We start from the raw sequence: 18,268 nt of genomic DNA on the forward strand, positions 1-18,268 counted from the left end.
GGAGAAGAATATTTAAACTCTCTAATCATCAAGTTGGTCAATAGATATATCACAGCTCCTCATAGTGGTCTTTTGTACCTGTGCTTTGCAAATTAGTCTGGCTTTGTGAATGGTTAATCTTTCTAAGCTTCATCTGTGTAAGGAGTGAAATAGTGTTTACCCTGTTGTCAAGGGTTGTGGCACACTATATCATGCATATTTTGCACATGATGAATGCTTATTACAGGCTGGTTATCCCTTTAATGCTTATATGTTCTCTATTGTTATACCTTTTTCCTGTTATTTAAACATTTAGAAAAAAATGAAAACTATCTATTTTGCATATTCCATTCTAGTCATATATGTTTTAATTATGTCATGCTTATATATTCTTCTTCTCAGGTAAATAAAAATCCAAGTTGCAATGTTCTAATTAAATAGCCTCCTTCATTTTCCCCATTTTATTATTTTATATATTTTTATCATTCAGGCATAAACCCAAGCCCAAAAGTTAATTGTTAAAAAGACTTCACGCATCTAGAACTGTTGAAAGAATTTACACATTCAGAACTGTTAGAGCCAGTTTTTCATTTCAGAAGGAGAAAAAAATTACATCTTACTTGTGTCAGGCATTGTTATATTGTTTAAGTTATTCATGAGTTTGATTTATGTCATATTAGAGAAGACTAGAGATGTTTTAAAATTATAGATTTCTAACATAATTTATCCCCTTTTCTTTTTACTTGTCTAAGTCTTCAGAAGCAAAATACTGAGAAGGAAAAAATAAAGTTGGAAGACAGGTCAGAGAGGTTGAGAAGAGCCATAAGGAAAAGTTGCCAGGCTGCTGGCCAGCCCTGATCACAAAGTAAAGAATGCTGTTTGGCTTTTAGCATTCAGCCAGCTGTATAGTTCGCTTTATTTATAAGAACATTAACTATTCTGCAGATGCATTTCATTTATCTTATAAAATTTATATTCTGGTGCCAGGAAAGAGAATTTATGGTTTATTTCTAAAATTTGGTGTGTGAAAGTTTTTAACTCCCATTTTTATGTCTTTTTTAGGAGCTAGATAAAATAGTGGCATATGAACTAAAAACTGGGGGAGTTTTACTACATCCCATATTTGGTGGAGGAAAAGAGAAGGATAAGTAAGTTTTCTGTTCCAAGATATGAGCCTTATTTCATGGGGTCACTCTTAGACCACTTGTGTTTTTATTGAGGCCCCTGCAAAGCCAAAGAAGTACTGATAGTATGCAAAATTATTAATGCTATGAATATTCCTTTCATTTGTTTTCTATGTTTATCTCATGAGATGGCTACAAATGGATTCAAACTAAAAAAAAAAGACTTTAAAAAAAATTAGGCTATTTTCTGTGATTACTTCTTAATGCTATTGTGTCATACTGTTCTTATTAAAGTTTAAAAATAATGGAAACGAGTATTTTGCTTTTATACCACTGTTTTTTTAAGTCTAAGTAGATAATTTCAGCATCAAGACATCCTACCCCTACCTATTTACCTGAGTAGCTACGTAAGTAGACATTCATTTATTCCTTTTTCCTTCTTTTCTTTCCCTCACTCTTCTCCCTGTCTTCTCTGTTTTATCAGGTCACTAAAAGAGACAGCCACTTTTTGTTGTTTTTGTTTTGGAAAAAGGAAAAAAAAAAAGTTTTATTACTCTGTTAGGAAAGGAGAAACAAATGGGACTCCGGTCCTAAAGGAATCTGCCTATCGGGGGATTCAAAGGCTACATTCTAGGTGTACCCTAGATGGGGGGGGGGGGGTCTTAATTTGCTTGTTAGTTTGGGAGATTTCTTAGATCTTCTGGCATCACCTGATTACTTCATTCTTGTGTGTGCTTAAGCACAGGAAAGCCTAGGATGAGGAAGAAGGGTAATCCTACCCTCTCCCTCCCCAGATTGGAAAGAAAGGATTAGGGAGGAAGAAGGGGAGAAGAAAAGAAAGAAACATGTCTGTTTTAAAAATAAGTCACAGCAGCAGGGCAGAAAAAGTTTATATTCAATGCATGAAGTGGAGTACTGTTATATTTCCCCCCTGTCAATTTCTACATTCCATTTTTATGGAAAAATGGGTAACTACATCTCCAAGTTGCTTCCTTCTAGAGAGCAAAGTTGGAGAGAAGTGACACAAAGTCCTTCTTCCTTTATCAGGTGGGACAATGACAGTTAAGAATATTTAGCATCGTGGCAGTCCAGATATCTGTGGTAGCAGTTGGTGGGTGACTGAACAAGGAATACATAGGGCAGAAATCATGCAGATGTCCAAGGGTGTCCCGACTTTACAGCATTCATTTTCCTTTTTCTCACAGTTGAACAATTGATGGAGCAACCTACAGTTCAGAGAGAGAAGGCAAGAATTTTCTAAAGCCAAAAGAGCTTGATAGCTGCTTAGATGGTCCCTCAGTCCTTCCCTTTACTCATGGGAACAGCTCCTCCTCTTCAGCCTGAAGCAGACTCACGTGTCTCCTAATTTTCTAGCCATTGTCTCTCAACAAGCTGACCAGCCACCTTGAATCCTCAGTATGGAAGAGGGATTGCTGGGAATACTAGACCTGCCCAAGAAAACTGGAGAGGGAAGTGTTCTCAAGTCCCATCTAGGTTGCCAGTTTGTTACTGAAAACTTGGTCCTTGTCCTTGATGCCAGTCCAATAATGAGGACACGGTTTCAGAAAAAGGAAGAAAGTTTTTTTCTTTGCTAGCAAAGGAGATACACAGGAGACTCTTTTCCTGAGGCTGTGATTCTCAAGATAGTCACTTATAACAACACAGTGGTGCTGGCAGGGATTTTCATCTAAGGTTCATAGATTCTCTAAAGGACTATGGATTGAAGTGAAGTGAAAATTTCCTAATTTCCCTAACCATAAACTAAAATTTTTCATTTCCTTCATTAGGGATGTTGGCAATATATATGGTAGTATTAACAATATGTGTTACTTTGTCAGCAGTAGAAATCATAGGTGTTTTTCTGTCACATTATCACTGGTAGCAGAAATGTTTATATATCCTTGTATTCATCACTACCTCAAAATTACTAGAGCAGACTCTAGCTAGATCTTGTTGTTTTTTAATAAGTAAACTTGTATATTCAGTGGAGTATCATAATTTTTAATATTTTGATTAACTATATCATTATAATTAGTTTCCTTTATAACCCTATGTATTTTAGTTATTTAAAAGCAAATTTTTACGTACGACTCATAAGGTTAATCATAGTGCCTGAAGTGCTCAAAGAACAGCAAAGATTAAGATAATTAAAGTTTTGCAAGTGATAGCCCTTTTTGTTGGTGTTGTTGCAGATGGTCACTGAGATAAAATTAAGTCAGTGGGGAAGAATAGGAATTAATTATTTTATTTTATTGTTTTTGGTTCTTTTTAGATACATAGGACAGTAGAGTTTATGTTGACATATTATACATACATGAAGTATAACTTATTGTAGTTAGGCTCTCATTCTTGTGGTTGTACATGATGTGGCATTTCACTGGTGGTGTATTCATATATGAACACAGAAAAGTTATGTCTAATTCATTCTACTGTCTTTTCTGTTTCCATCCCTATTTCCTTCTCCTTATTACCCTTTGTCTAATCCACCTAACTTCTATTCTTCTCCCCTGCCCCCATTGTGTGAACATTCTGCCATTGGTTTTTTGAGATTGGCTTATTTCACTTATCATGGTAGTCTCTAGATCTATCCATTTACCAGCAAAAATTATAAGGTCATTCATTCTTATGGATGAATAATATTCCAAAGTATAGGGAATTTATAGAGTTAGGCAAACTAGACTTTTATTGTTAAATTTGCAGTTAAAGAAAATTACATAACCTTTATGTGTATGTGCATGTGTGTGTTTTAATGTATTTATACATTACCACTAATGATTCACCTTAAAGTGGTTGGTTGTGAAGGATCACTTGAGGTAAAGCTATATATATAATAAGCACTCAGTAAATTTTAATTTCTTCTCCTGAGTGCCTAATGCTTAGCAGTTTCCTAGTATAATTAGGGCATTCCCATTGTTCCTTAGTATTTACACTCAATGGTTTTTATATTAGTCCCACTCATTTATTAGTTTTTGTTATATGTTTAATTTTAAAAATTTGTACGTGAAAAATATTCTTTCAAGAGTTCAAGAAAATTTAGAAGTATTGGAATAAAGTAAAGAGATTCTTTTTTAATCCTCTTTTACCACTGTTGAAAACCCCACCAGTTCATTTCCTTGAATAACCATGATTATAATTTTGATGTATCTTCAAGACTTTTTTTTGGCTTTTATTTTTCTGTAACTGACATTAAAAAAACAAAAACAAACAAAAAAACAATCATGAATTCTACTTTGTATTTTTTTTTACAATCAAGTATACTTGGTAAACAATCTCTATAACTACATTAACTTGCTTCATTCCATTTAAGATTTACATACTATTCCATTTTGCCTTAGCATTTGCCATGTTACTGTTTATTTCTAAAGCTTATAAACCCACAGTGCTCAAAAGGTTGAAAGTAATAAGTGAAATATAAAAATAATTTTATAAATATTGGATTGGTAAAAATACTTTAAATTTCAATATGCCATGCGATTTTTAAAATTTTTTTTTCTTGATGAACCTTTATTTTATTCATTTATTTATATGTGGTGCTGAGAATCGAACCCAGTGCCTCATACATGTGAGGCAAGTGCTCTACCACTGAGCCACTACTCCAGCTCCAGTATGCCATGCTTTTAAGCACACATAATACTTGTCTTAGTTTATGCTATTGTAACTAAGTAGTTAATATAGTAGATGAGATATTAGAGATCACATAGGTGCTAATTTATAAACAGTGGAAATTATTTCTCATGGTTATTAACCCTGGGGAAGCTGAAGCTGGAAAGTCCAAGCTTTGAGGGACAGACAAAATTGATATCTGAGGAGGGTTGCTTTCTGCCTCCAAGAAGGCATCTTGTTGTGCAGCCTACAGAGGAGAGGAACACTGTGTCATCACATGACCTAAGGGACAGACCGGCAAATAAGTTCCCTTTACCCTTGAGACCCTTTTACTAAGGTGCTGATCCTGTTCATGGAGGGTGGAGAGCCCTCATAACATAATCATCTCCCAGAGGTCACACCTCTTAATTCTGTTACATTGGGATTAAGTTTTAATGTGAATTTTTGGAGGGCCACTATTTATATATTGATTCGAAGAGTATAATTTGGTACATTTTTGAAGGCTAATATATTGATTCAAATTTTAAAAATGGGTAATTTCCAGATTACCCAAGTCTTCTTCAAGGTATATGATCATGTAGAAATTCTACTTTTCTACTAGACTGTACCTTTCTCTCACTAATGATCTTTTTTATCTTGTCAAAATTTTAAATTTTTACATAGTCAATCTGGTATTCATGTTCTTCAGATTTCACATTTTTCTTAGGAAAATTTCTCCCACTCTGGGATTTGAAGAGAAAAATTCCTTTTTTTTTTCTTTGTAGATTTATACTTTATGCAATTTACCTTGAATGTATTTTTATGCATGCTTTAGCATTGGGATATTGGTTGGAATTGCATTGATTGTATTTCTGGATTTGGTGAGAATTTATATATACAGTATTATGTCTTCCCATCTATGAGTTTGTCATGTATTTCCATTTTTTCAAGTTTCCTTTATGTGCGTTAGGAAAATATCATAATTTTCTTCTAGTTAAGTTGATTTTTAGATGTTTCTTGGTACTAAGGAAATATGTTAGGTATTCCCATGAGGCTTTTGATGTGGCCATGAAATTTAGTGCTTAATTAATAGTCAAATGTGTTTTATTAAATAAATCTTTTTGTTGTTGTTGTTGTTTTTTAGTCCAGCATCCCATCTACACTTTTCTATAAAGCATCCGCATACACTCTCCTGGGAATACTACACTATGTTTCAGTGTAAAGCCCATCTTGTGATGAGATTGATTGAAAATAGAATCAGCATGGAATTTATGCTACAAGTAAGTACTAAAATTAAGAACTTAACAATAGAAGAGATAAATTTATATTTTTATAATGAATATTATTCTCTAGGAATCTGGGTTTATACTGTTATTTGCCACTAAATAACTTGTTAATTTGCATTTCTCAGGAATAGAATGGTGTCAGTATCTAAGCTACTTAGCACATGATTATTATGAAGATAAAATTAGGATGTGAAGATGAAGGTCAAACCTATTTAGTCATTATTTTGTATTCTGCAGTAATTAGAAGAATAAGGATGAAATTCCATTTAAAAATACTGGCAATAGAAAAAAAACCCATTTAACAGGTGCTTATTTTTTGCTATTGTTAAATTCTGCCATACTTTTAAACATGTTCAGGCGTAAGTAGTTTTCAGTATGGTAGATGAGATAGTAGAGATCATATAGGTACATTATAAATGATAGTAGCATTCTGAGAGGCAGGTGGAAAAAACAACATTTAATGCCGTTTTTGTTTTGTTTTGTTTTTTCCTGGTAGTGGGGCTTGAACCCAGAGGCACTTTATCACTGAGCCACATATTCATCCCTTTTTATTTTTTATTTTGAGACATAGTTTCACTAAGTTACTTAGGGCCATAAAGTTGCTGGGGCTTGTCTTGAACTTGCAATACTTCTTCCTTAGTCTCCCAAAACAGAAAGAGAAAGCATTTTAAGTTTACCTTAAAGTTAAGTTTAATTCTTTTATCCTTCATTTTGCCTTTAGGTTGGAAAATGGAAATATTAAATGAGAAAATGGTCTATAAAGAGCCATTCAACTTTTTACAGTAGTATAAATCCTAGTGACTGTTTGTATTTACTTTTTTTTTCTTTTTGGTACTGGTGATTTTACCCAGAGCCTTGTGTATGCAAGTCAAGCACTCTACAAACTGAGCTATATCCCTAGACCTACTTTTTTTAAAATAATTTATTTATGTATTTATTCTAATTAGTTATACATGACAGCAGAATGTACTTTGATTCATAGTACGCAAGTGGTGTACAATTTTTCATTTCTCTGGTTGTGTATTTACTTTTTATTTAATTTTTGTAGTTCAGAGGCTCAAACCTAGGGATTCACACATGCTTGGGAGGAACTCTTAACACTGATGAACACCCGCAGCTGTCTCCCCACCTTTTGTAAATAGAAAAGGCACAAAATTTTAAGACTCATGCTTAAGACTTGAGTGTATTAGACTGCTAATGAATATTCTTAAGTCCTTAATTTTTAGTTTCTCTATAAAACTCAACAGAATAAATTGTAGGTATTAGATGTTGATCTAATTCTTAGTAAACACAATATTTTTTGTTCACTGTATTATTAATATTCAATAATGTTCACATTTAGAATGCTTTTATATTCTGGCTGTTTAAATCTTTGCATGTTTCTGTTGCTTGTAGTCTTTAACTAGAACAATCTGTATAAGAAGTTGTGAAATTATTGTCTTTTACAGTTGGCTATAATGAGGTTATAATGCCAAGTGGGTACAGTATACAACAGAAATCAGTGTTATATGAACTTACTAAATGATACTTTTATTGTTAAAGGTTTTCAATAAATTGCTAAGCCTGGCTAGTACTGCTTCATCTCAGAAGTTCCAGTCACATATGTGGAGTCAGATGTTGGTTTCCACATCTGGGTTTTTGAAATCCATTTCAAATGTCTCTGGCAAAGATATCCAGCCCTTAATAAAGCAGTGGGTGTATCCTTTTCAATAGCATTTCTACAGAGTGGGGTGGGGAGTAAGGTATGTTTAAGGGGAAGATAAAAGAAGAGGGATTTGGGGTATAGGGTGAGTATGTATGAACTGTTAATATTTGTAAAAAAAATAGTGGAAATGGCTGTGAGTTGTGAATTGTTTCCTCTAAAACTGCTGCTAATCATTGAGATACACACACACACACACACACACACACATATATATATATATACACAAACATGCTTATTTTTATAAAATTTGTCGTATTTTAAGTACTTTTTAATATGCAAGTAAAAAAAAAAAATAGGTTTGCTAGTGGATGAGGTAAATAATCTACCAGACAGCCTGTAGCATACTTGTAAGATGAAATGGTCTGGTGACTTTTAGATGTGGTTAGAAATTGGCACAACTTGAATGGTATCTTGTAATTTTGCAGTTTTTGCATTTTTCATTTTAAGAACATTTTAATAATCTGGTAAATTTTTTTTTTCAAAACACAAATTTCTCAATGTTTCAAAAATTTTGTTTAAATCTGGGGAAGCATTTTTCACAAGGTTTTTGAATACTTTGCCACCTGGTTTATAATAAAATCTGCTTTCAAGCTTTGAACTCCTGATAATACATTTGAAAATTTTTAAACTACAGTTTTGTTTAGTATATATTCATTTAGTATATATTCATTTCAGCATGTAAAATTTCCTTTACAATTCTTCAGAGACCAAAGTGGAGTGGTAAAATTTTATGGAAGTTTTGCATTTAATAGAAAACGAAATGTCTTAGAGTTGGAAATAAAACAAGATTATACATCTCCTGGAACTCAGAAGTATGTGGTAAGTGTTGTTTTTCCAAAGGGGCCTTTTGTATTGCTCTCCATTTTCAGTATAGGAAGGGTTTACGTATAAGGTTACTGGTTAGAAGTTTCATAATAGGATTTTGTTTGCAGAGAATGAATTGAAAAATACTATGAGTCCATGAAGGGAAGAGGGGCTACAGAGCACGTTTCAGATTCTCCCATTTCCTCTCTTCTTTGTCACCAGATGCTCTTGTGTGTTTGTAGATACACATCTTGAATAGTATTATTTTATATCTTTATACATGTGTGTGTCTATACACGTAAGTATACATATTGATGTTTTTTCTAGCACAATTTTCAAACAGTATGTTTGTATTTTTTTAAGGGACCACTTAAAGTGACAGTACAGGAATTAGATGGATCCTTCAATCATACATTGCAAATTGAAGAAAACAGCCTTAAACACGATATACCTTGCCATTCCAAAAGCAGAAGGTAGGCATTGAATCATAGCTAAAAACAGAAGGTTAAACTATGAATCTCACAGATAAAAATGCCAAAACAAAAATCCTTTTGTATTCCTAATTTTTAAAGTAAAGAACGTGTTATCTTTCTTTTTATTTTACCTCAAGTTAGCATTACCAAATAGTCTTCATTTGTTTTCTGTTTTTAATGACTTTTTATCTTTAGAATTAATACTGTGTGTGTGTGTGTGTGTGTGTGTTGGGGAGGTACTGGGGAATGTACCCAGGGTTGCTTTACCACTGAGTTATATGTCCAATACTTTTTTATTTTCAGCTAAGTTGCTGAGCCTGGTTTTAAATTTGCCATCCTCCTGCCATAGGTTTTCAAGTTGCTGTGCCGTTGCATTGGAATGGCGTTAATTTTTTAAATTTAGGTTTGAGGTACTTATTTTGTGGGGAGGGGGCAGGTAGGAGAAGAAGGTGGAAGTTTTGTCTTTGAAGCTAAGAAACACTCAAGAAAAACAATTTAGGTTTATGCTTTGTAAAAAAATTACGACACATTTTAATTGTACAAATTAATAGGGTTCACTGTGCTATTTCTTACATGCTTATATTGTGCATTGATCATGTCCATCCATTCTTACTTCTACCGTCTGTTCTTCCTCTCCCCTCTCCTCCCACTTCCTAGACCCTATAATTAATCCCTCTTCTTTCAGATCATCTTTTTTTTTTTTTTTTAAAGTTTACCCATATGAGAAAAAAACATGTCACACATATCTTTCTGTGTCTGGCTTGTTTCACTTGACATGATGTTCTCCCATTCTATCCATTTTCTGCAGGTGACAGGATTTTATTATTTTTTATGGTACCACCATCTGAGGACCAAACTTTGGGAGATATTTCAGATCTAAAGTATAAAACTCTACCCCCTGCTCCCCAAAGGCCTATGCTCATCTCCCAGTGCAAAATGTATTTAGTTTAATCATCACGAGTCTGAATGGTTTTAACAGTTCTAGCATTACTTAAAAGTTCATAGTTTTCTTTGAAGCTCAAAGTAAACTCTCAGCTGTAAGCCTCTATACAAGCAAAAAGAAAGTTACATACTTCTAATATACAAAGGTATAGGATAAACATTCTCATTCCAAAAGGAAGGAATTCTAAGGAGGAATTGGACCAAAGCAAGACTGAAATCCAGGAGGCCACCATTAAATCCTATAATCCCATGTCTGGCATCTAAGGGCCCCAAAGGACTTGTGCAGCCCCTTTCCTGTGGCTTTGCTTACTGCATCCCACATGACCATTCTTTTGGGCTGCGTTGGCTTGCTGCTGCTGCATTCCCTGGCAGACATTCGTTCCTGGAATCTCTTAACTTCCTGGAATCTCCTTTGCAATTTTGGCTTCACTTTCACTGGTTTCTGCATGGCCCTCTCAGGGTCTCTTTTACTCAGCTTTTTTGCTGCTGTGACTAAAAGACAATTATAGAGGAGGAAAAGTTTATTTTGAGGGCTCACCGATTCTGAGGTCTCAATCCATGGAAGGCTGGCTTCATTTCCTTGCAGCTCAAACTGAGGCAGAACACCGTGGCAGAAGGGGGTGGTGGAAGAAAGCAGCCCACAAGATGATCAGAAAGCCTAGAGACTCCACTTGCAAGATAAAAAATATATGCCCCAAAGGCATGCTGCTAATTCCCACCTTCTGCAGCCACACCCTATCCACTTTCTGTTACCACTCAGTTTATCCCATCAGGGGATTAATTCATTGTTTGGCTTAAGACTCATAACTGGAATCATTTCTCCTATAAACCTTCTTACATTGTTTTACACATGAGCTTTTGGGGAACACCTCTTATCCTAACCATAACAGGCTCCTGCAGGGATTCTGACCCTACCACATACTGCCTGGCCTTCCAGGTCTTTGGTGGAAACCTCTGTGACCTTATAGCTCTTGCATTCTGCATTTCTGCAAGCCCCAGGCATGTAGCATCACATGGATGACAGCAAGGTTTCCCATCAATGAGCTGTAGCCAGGCATGCTTGGACCATGGCTGTAGAGACCTCTGTGCACAGATGACTGAACACAGTGAAATGATTCCTGGGGAAACAACTTCTGAGGCTTCCCTGGGGACCTGGGAGCCCCCTACTCTTCTTTTCAAATGAAAGGTTTACACTTACATTCTTGTGGCTGCAGTGGATGGAACGGGCCAATTCCTGAGATGCCCTTAGGCATCTTCCCTATTATCCCAGGGCAAAGTACTTGATTTCTTTTTTTTTTTTTTTACTGTTTTCTTTTTTTTTTTTTTTTTAATTTTTTATTGTGGGTTGTTCAAAACATTACAAATTTCTTGACATATCATATTCCACACTTTGATTCAAGTGGGTTATGAACTCCCACCTTTACCCCATACCCAGATTGCAGAATCACATCAGTTACACATCCATTGATTTACAAATTGCCATACTAGTGTCTGTTGTGCTCCACTGCCTTTCCAGTCCTCCACCCTCCCCCCTCCCCACCTCTCCCCTCCCCTCCCCTCCTCTCTCTCTACCTCCTCCACTGTATAACCCTGAGGGTCTCCTTCCATTACCATGCAATTTCCCTTCTCTCTCCCTTTCCCTCCCACCTCTCATCCCTGTTAAATGTTAATCTTCTTCTCCTGCTCTTCGTCCCTACTCTGTTCGTAGTTACTCTCCTTATATCAAAGAAGACATTTGGCATTTATTTTTTAGGAATTGGCTAGCTTCACTTAGCATAATCTGCTCTAATGCCATCCATTTCCCTGTAAATTCTATGATTTTGTCATTTTTTAATGCAGAGTAATACTCCATTGTGTATAAATGCCACATTTTTTTAATCCATTCGTCTATTGAAGGGCATCTAGGTTGGTTCCACAGTCTTGCTATTGTGAACTGTGCTGCTATGATTTCTTTTTAAAGGTGCTAATCTCTTAAGTACTCACACTTTCCTTTGCCCTGACTTCACCAGTGCCTCTTTTCTGGCCAAACTGCAAGTTTTTCAAATCTTTCTTTGCTCCTTGTTGTTATTCTCACAGTATATCTGGCCAAAAGCTACCAGCAATACTGATGCCCTTGCCTGAATGCTGTGCTGCCTTGAAAATTCCTCTGTTAGATTTGGTTCATCATCTTTTCTTCAAGTTTTAAAGTTAGTTTATTAAAGAATGTTCTTACGGCAGTAACTTTTGATTTGTCCTTTTAAAAAAAGTTATATTTCTTCATACTGTATAATGTAAGAGAATATAGAGCTATAAGGTATTTGCTGGAATTCTCTGATACTAAAGCACAGTGTAATCATTCATGCAGTGCTAGAATAATTTTTTTCTTCTTTGCTTCTTTTCAAAAAGTGATGAATAACAGTAAATGTACTAAAAATGTTTTTTCTAGTCATTCTGAAGTATTGGAGCCAATATTTTTACCATCACAGGCTATAATTTTTGCTTTATCCACTTCAGTTCACCTCTCTGAATTCAACATCATTCAATACAAAAGTCCACACATTATTGCTGAATCTTTACATAGAGCATTCTCCCAAAACTGACTGTTCCTAATTCTTTAATTTATATAACTTTATCAAACTGAAGTTGAACTTGAAGGGTAAGTTCAGGTGGATGACCTATTGAGACTGTATGAGGCTTTCCTGAAGACTGTTTCCCACAGTGGTATTTCTGGATAACTAATATGCCATGGTGAAAGAGGAAATAAATTCTTTTTCGTTAAGGTTGCGTTGATGTCCTGCAGGCAAGGTGCTTCCTCCTGCAAAACACATAGAAGTGGCATTGCCAGGAGCCTGGCAGCAAGTAACCACTTTGCCAACTACCTTTCAGTTACCATAGAAACCCCTCTTTAAACTCAGTGTCACAAAAAGTCGCAGGGCATAGAGAAAATTTAGACAGGATTTTTTGCTACAATATACCAAGTATGGCCTGTAGTCCAGTTCTCAGTAGAGTCCTCATTTACATCTGAAGCCTCATGAACATGCTCTTTATAGTATATAGTCCTATCAGCATTCTGGTCTTCCACCCCTCACTAGACTCGTCCATTAAACACTGCTTACAATAATTCTAGGGCTTTTCTAACCTACATCTCCAGACCCTTCCAAATTTCTGCAGACTAGTTCCAAAAACTTCTAAACCACATGGTCAGAAATAGTCACAGCAGGGACCTCCTTGCTCGGCACCATTTTCTATGTCAGTCTCCTTATTGCTGTGCCAAAATACCTGAGAAAAAATTCATTTGGCTTGTGGTTTCAAAGTTTTCAGTCCATGGTCACTTTGCACCATTGATTCTGGACCTGTGGTAAAGCAGAATATTATGGTAAGCAGTGCATGATAGAGTAAAGCTGCTCACTTCTTGGTGGCCAAGAAGTAGAGAGACAGTAGGAATGGGTCAACGGTGGGAATGGGTCTATGCACCGAAATGCCCTTCAACATAACACCCTCAATGAACTTCCTCCAAATAGGCCCTACCCCCTTAAGTTTCCACTACCTCCTAATAGTGCTATCAGTTGAGGTCCAAGCTTTTAACACATGAGTCCTTGGGAGATATTTCAGATCCAACTATAGTGTTAATTAATACTCTTAAGATGTTTTAGTAGTTAATCACTTCATTTTATATAGGACACAGCCTTGCAGATGAAGCACATAATTCAATTTGAAATGATTTACATCTTATTTCAGGCCTAGTTATTTTTTTTTATTTGTTGTAAAGGATTTCTTTATTGGTAAATCCTCTTATTTTTTTTCTATTTAAAATTGTTCTTGAGAATATACATGATTGCAGTTGACATTTAATTATATATTTCTGCTTTTTGTTAAACTTTGATTTGGTAAAGATTTTAGTATTTTCTCTAGCTTCAGAATAGATTTTGTTGTTTTTAAATTCCTTTACATTTGTTATCCATTCTTCATTAGAACATCTTTAATATTATGTGAGGTTCTTTTTTAGATCTCTAACTGTTCTTTATCTTTGAAAATCTAGTTTTCAAACTTACTTTTCCTTAATATAGGAATAAGAAGAAAAAAATCCCATTAATGAATGGAGAAGAAGTTGACATGGATCTTTCTGCAATGGAGTAAGTTACTTACAAGTATGTAATTATCCTTGAAATGAGTAATTAAAAAAAATTTAAGGTTAATATAAATTCTGTGCTTGAAACAATTTTTGTAAAATCATGACTCAAAAAAGAGATCAGATTATATATCTGGACTGGTTGTGTGAAATTAAGAGGAAATGCAGCATGATTGTGAGGGAGTTGAGAGAGCCTCAAGTGAGCAGTCTATTTGCTCCTTTTAGGTGGCTTCTCAGGCAGTGCTGCTTAAACTTTGATGTGCCTGTGAATCATTTGGGGATCTTAAAATGTAGTTTCTGACTCAGTACTTCATTTGTGGGACCTAGTATTTTGTATAGTGATGACTGTCACATGATATTATATTGGGGATAATGCTCCAGAACATTTTGAGATTCCCTGTATTTGCGAAAACATAATTTAAAAACAACGTTCTCGGAAAGGCAGTGGAATGAGATGGACATTATTACTCTTAAGTACATGTATGAAGACAAGAATGGTGTGAGTCTATGTGGTGTACAAACAGAGATATTAAAAATTGTGCTATATATGTGTAATATGAATTGAAATGCATTCTGCTGTCGTATACAACCAAATTAGAAAAAAATTTAAAAAACCAACATTTTTTATTTTATGTGGTATAATATTTATTGATTGACAGTGCTTCATTTTTAAAGATAATATAACTCAAACTTTGTTATTTTGCTCATTTACCCTGTGCCTGTATGTTTTTATAAACATCTGTAGTTATTTACTGACTTGGGCACCAGATTGTTATCACTATTTACATGTAGAATATCAGTGTTAATCTAAATTTTCCGTAGCAAGTACCTTGCCTATAGTAAACACCCTGTAGTATTTGTTGAATTGAATTAATATTACAGATGGTATTCTTTTGGTGAATTGTTGACATAGACTCAGTTTTAGAGCTGTGCTTATGACTTGAAAAATACATGAGGATAAACTCTTTCTTTAGAATTATAGTTTCAGAACTTGCCGTTTGAGAAATGTAATTATTAATCTAGCATTTAAAAAATATTAAGTCAACTAAAGGAATAAATTTAGTTAAATGGATGTTTTCATTTTTTTAGTCACAAACTGATTTCCAATAAAAAGTAGTATTCATAGCCATTATCAATTAGGAGGCCATTATCAAATAGAAGGTTAAATAGAGAGATTTCATATCATTTTCCTTTTTCACATCACATAATCACAAATAAAAATGCCAAAAATAATATTTTCAGATGGCAAATGAAGGATTCAGTATCCTATGTGACAGCAGTTGACTTGTCCTTAAAAGATCTTTTTATTAAGATTTATGTAAATTAAACATTGTGAGAAAGTTGACATATATTAAAAATAATAAGAAATTTGTTGGTACAGTTTAAAAAATACAGAAACTCACTCAATGGTTTAAATACTATATCTAAAGGAGAATATGATTAATAATTTCTTAGTTTTTATTTTCTAAGAATAAGGATTAAGTTTTTTAAGTTAAAATAAATAAAATAGAAAATTGCGTTTTATTTCAGTGCTGATTCCCCTTTGCTGTGGATAAGGATAGACCCAGATATGTCAGTATTGAGAAAGGTAGAATTTGAGCAAGCTGATTTTATGTGGCAATATCAACTCCGCTATGAGAGGGATGTTGTTGCACAGCAGGAATCCATCTTGGCTTTGGAAAAATTTCCTACTCCAGCATCTCGGCTTGCTCTCACTGACATATTAGAACAAGAGCAGTGTTTCTACCGAGTAAGGATGTCAGCTTGCTTCTGTCTTGCAAAGGTGAGATTATATAAGCAGAAGGAAAACAAGATGACTATTGTATGGTTTTGTTTTTTTTTTTTAATTTCTGAAAATGAATTACAATTCACCATAGTCTAAATTTACTTGGTAACTGTTCTTTGAAAGCTTCTGCCAAATACTTAACAGGACTGATTTGGAGGAAACATGTTTTAACCTAAAAGCACATGTGCACAAAAATGTGATGGTTGTCAAACTGAAACACCAGATTTTAAAACCAAAAAGAATTTTCTCTGTTGTATTAAATGACCAGTCAACTTTATTCATTTTTTGGTACTGGAAATTTTGGTACGTAGGGGTGCTTAACCACTGAGCCAAATCCCCAGCCCTTTTTATTTTGAGACAGGGTCTCACATAAGTTGCTTGGGGCTTCATTAAGTTGCTGAAGCTGGCTTTGAACTTTCAGTGCTCCTGCTTCAGCCTCCCACATCACTGGGATTACAGGCATATGTCACCATGCTCACGCCAATTATATTTTTAAAGCAAAGAATATATTTGATAAAAAATTCTCTGGTGTGAGTTTTCCTTTTTAAATTATAGAAATCAATTATTCCTCTGTAGCAGTTATTTCACATTGATTTGGCTTAGGAACCAATATTTGTGACATGTAATTTAATACTGATTGGCTCTACAATTTAACATTCTGGAAAAGTTATTTTGTTTAAAAACACTAAATATCTGTCTTTAGAATTAAAAAACAAAATCTGAAGGCAGAAAAAATGAAAACCAGAAGAATGCAGACAAATATTTAGACAGAAGTATTGGTTAACAGGTATTTAAAAAGCATCTTTATAATAAGTTCATTCTGATTTGGTGACCCTCTTCCCTTTCTGACTGCTAAATTCATTTATCTTACATTTCAGCAGATGGTAATGGTTTAGCTTTGTTTTGTTTAATGATAGCAAATGAGTAGTTCAATTCCCGTGTTCTCACATATTTGAGGAAAAACATGATTATCTCTTAGAGATAAAATTTTATTGCTTCTGTAAAGATCTTTGTGACACTTAAATGTGGAATATGTAACTTAAAGTTAATCATAACTTTATTTTTTCAGACAGGTTTTTTTCTATACCCTGAACATACCAGAAGCCAGATACGTTTTTGTTTTTTTTTTTTGTAAAGCATTCTAAAAGACTTAAATAGTATGGTATTTAACTTGGTTTTGACTTGGGTATACTGAAAAACCTTATTTAAAATTTATGGTGATGTTTCTGCCTGATAAATTTAAAATATTACAATTATAAGTCCATTTTAAGTGGATGGAGACAAACTTACTCAAAGAAGAAGCCTTTTGCAAACATATTTCTTGATTATTGCAGTTTAAAAATTAAGTTGTGGAAAATAACTATAAGTGTACATAAGAATTATTTTTGGAGGGTGGGTTTGTATATATTCTTGGAGATGATAATAAAAGGACAAATTTTGTGTGTGTGTGATTATTTATTTATTTTTCATGCAAGGGGTTGAACCCAGGGACATTGATCCACTGAGCCACATCCCCAGCCTTTTTTTTTTTTTTTTTTGTAAAGGCAGGATCTTGCTAAGTTGTTGAGGCTGCTTTTGACCTTGTGATCCTCCTGCCTCGGCCTCTCAAGCTGCTGGGATTTTAGGTGTGTGCCATTGTGCCTGGCTCAAATTTTATTAATTTAAAAGAAATATAGTATTGGCTTTCATAAAGATATTTTATTGATTTAAAAATGTTTGTAGTGGTGATGGAAAAATACTTCATTTTCTGATTATTTGCAGATTGCAAATTCAATGGTAAGCACGTGGACAGGACCACCAGCCATGAAGTCACTCTTTACTAGAATGTTTTGTTGTAAAACTTGTCCAAATATTGTGAAAACAAACAACTTCATGAGCTTTCAAAGTTATTTTCTACAAAAGGTACAGTTTATGTTCTATTCTAATGATTTTTTTTTTACATTTAATTTTATTTATGCTTGCCTTTAGGACTTTAATGCCATAATCTGTATATTGTAGTTTAACTTGGAAACTGTTCAAATAATGTGTTTACTTTTTTTTAATTACAAGTCTGCTTTTGATCTTGTAATATTTCTTCCAGAACTTTAATTTTGATTTTTTTCTTGAGTTTTAAAAATGAATTTTATACAAGTAACTCACTATCTATATTGTACTCAAGTGAGTAGAAATGGATGACTTGTCTTTGGTTGGTTCTCTGGTGAATGGAGGAATTGGTAAGGCTTTCTGATTGTAGTCCTTCTAGAATGTGACAGGCATATCCATGTCAGGAACAATACAGCATAGGCCTCCAGTTTTTGTCCCAGTTCTATAATTCACCACCAGTTTACACATGGACAAGTTTCTTAATCTAAAAGTTTTTAACTTAGAAAGCCTATTTGCTCAATTTAAAATTTATCTGTTTTAGAATTAAATAAGATAACTATGTAAAGTGCTTTTTACTGCACTGATTACATTAGTAAGTTTTCTGTAAATGATAATT

General features: G+C 34.2%; 1 protein-coding gene and 1 pseudogene across 2 annotated transcripts in view; one reads left to right on the top strand and one right to left on the bottom strand.

Moving 5' to 3' along the window:
- The window catches only part of Taf2 (TATA-box binding protein associated factor 2), an 80,311-nt gene that overhangs the window by 19,596 nt on the left and 42,447 nt on the right, over positions 1-18,268 (top strand). For both annotated transcript variants that reach the window (XM_071602159.1, XM_071602160.1), the window contains exons 10-17: positions 1,042-1,127; positions 5,830-5,965; positions 7,514-7,668; positions 8,381-8,495; positions 8,844-8,953; positions 13,942-14,007; positions 15,534-15,786; positions 17,551-17,691. In XM_071602159.1, coding sequence (XP_071458260.1) covers positions 1,042-1,127; positions 5,830-5,965; positions 7,514-7,668; positions 8,381-8,495; positions 8,844-8,953; positions 13,942-14,007; positions 15,534-15,786; positions 17,551-17,691 — 1,062 coding nt within the window. The remainder of the gene's footprint in view (positions 1-1,041; positions 1,128-5,829; positions 5,966-7,513; positions 7,669-8,380; positions 8,496-8,843; positions 8,954-13,941; positions 14,008-15,533; positions 15,787-17,550; positions 17,692-18,268) is intronic.
- LOC114106006 (transcription initiation factor IIA subunit 2 pseudogene) lies at positions 12,321-12,621 on the bottom strand (annotated as a pseudogene).

The sequence above is a fragment of the Marmota flaviventris genome, chromosome 15, assembly GCF_047511675.1.
Source record: "Marmota flaviventris isolate mMarFla1 chromosome 15, mMarFla1.hap1, whole genome shotgun sequence".
NCBI classification, from domain to species: domain Eukaryota; kingdom Metazoa; phylum Chordata; class Mammalia; order Rodentia; family Sciuridae; genus Marmota; species Marmota flaviventris.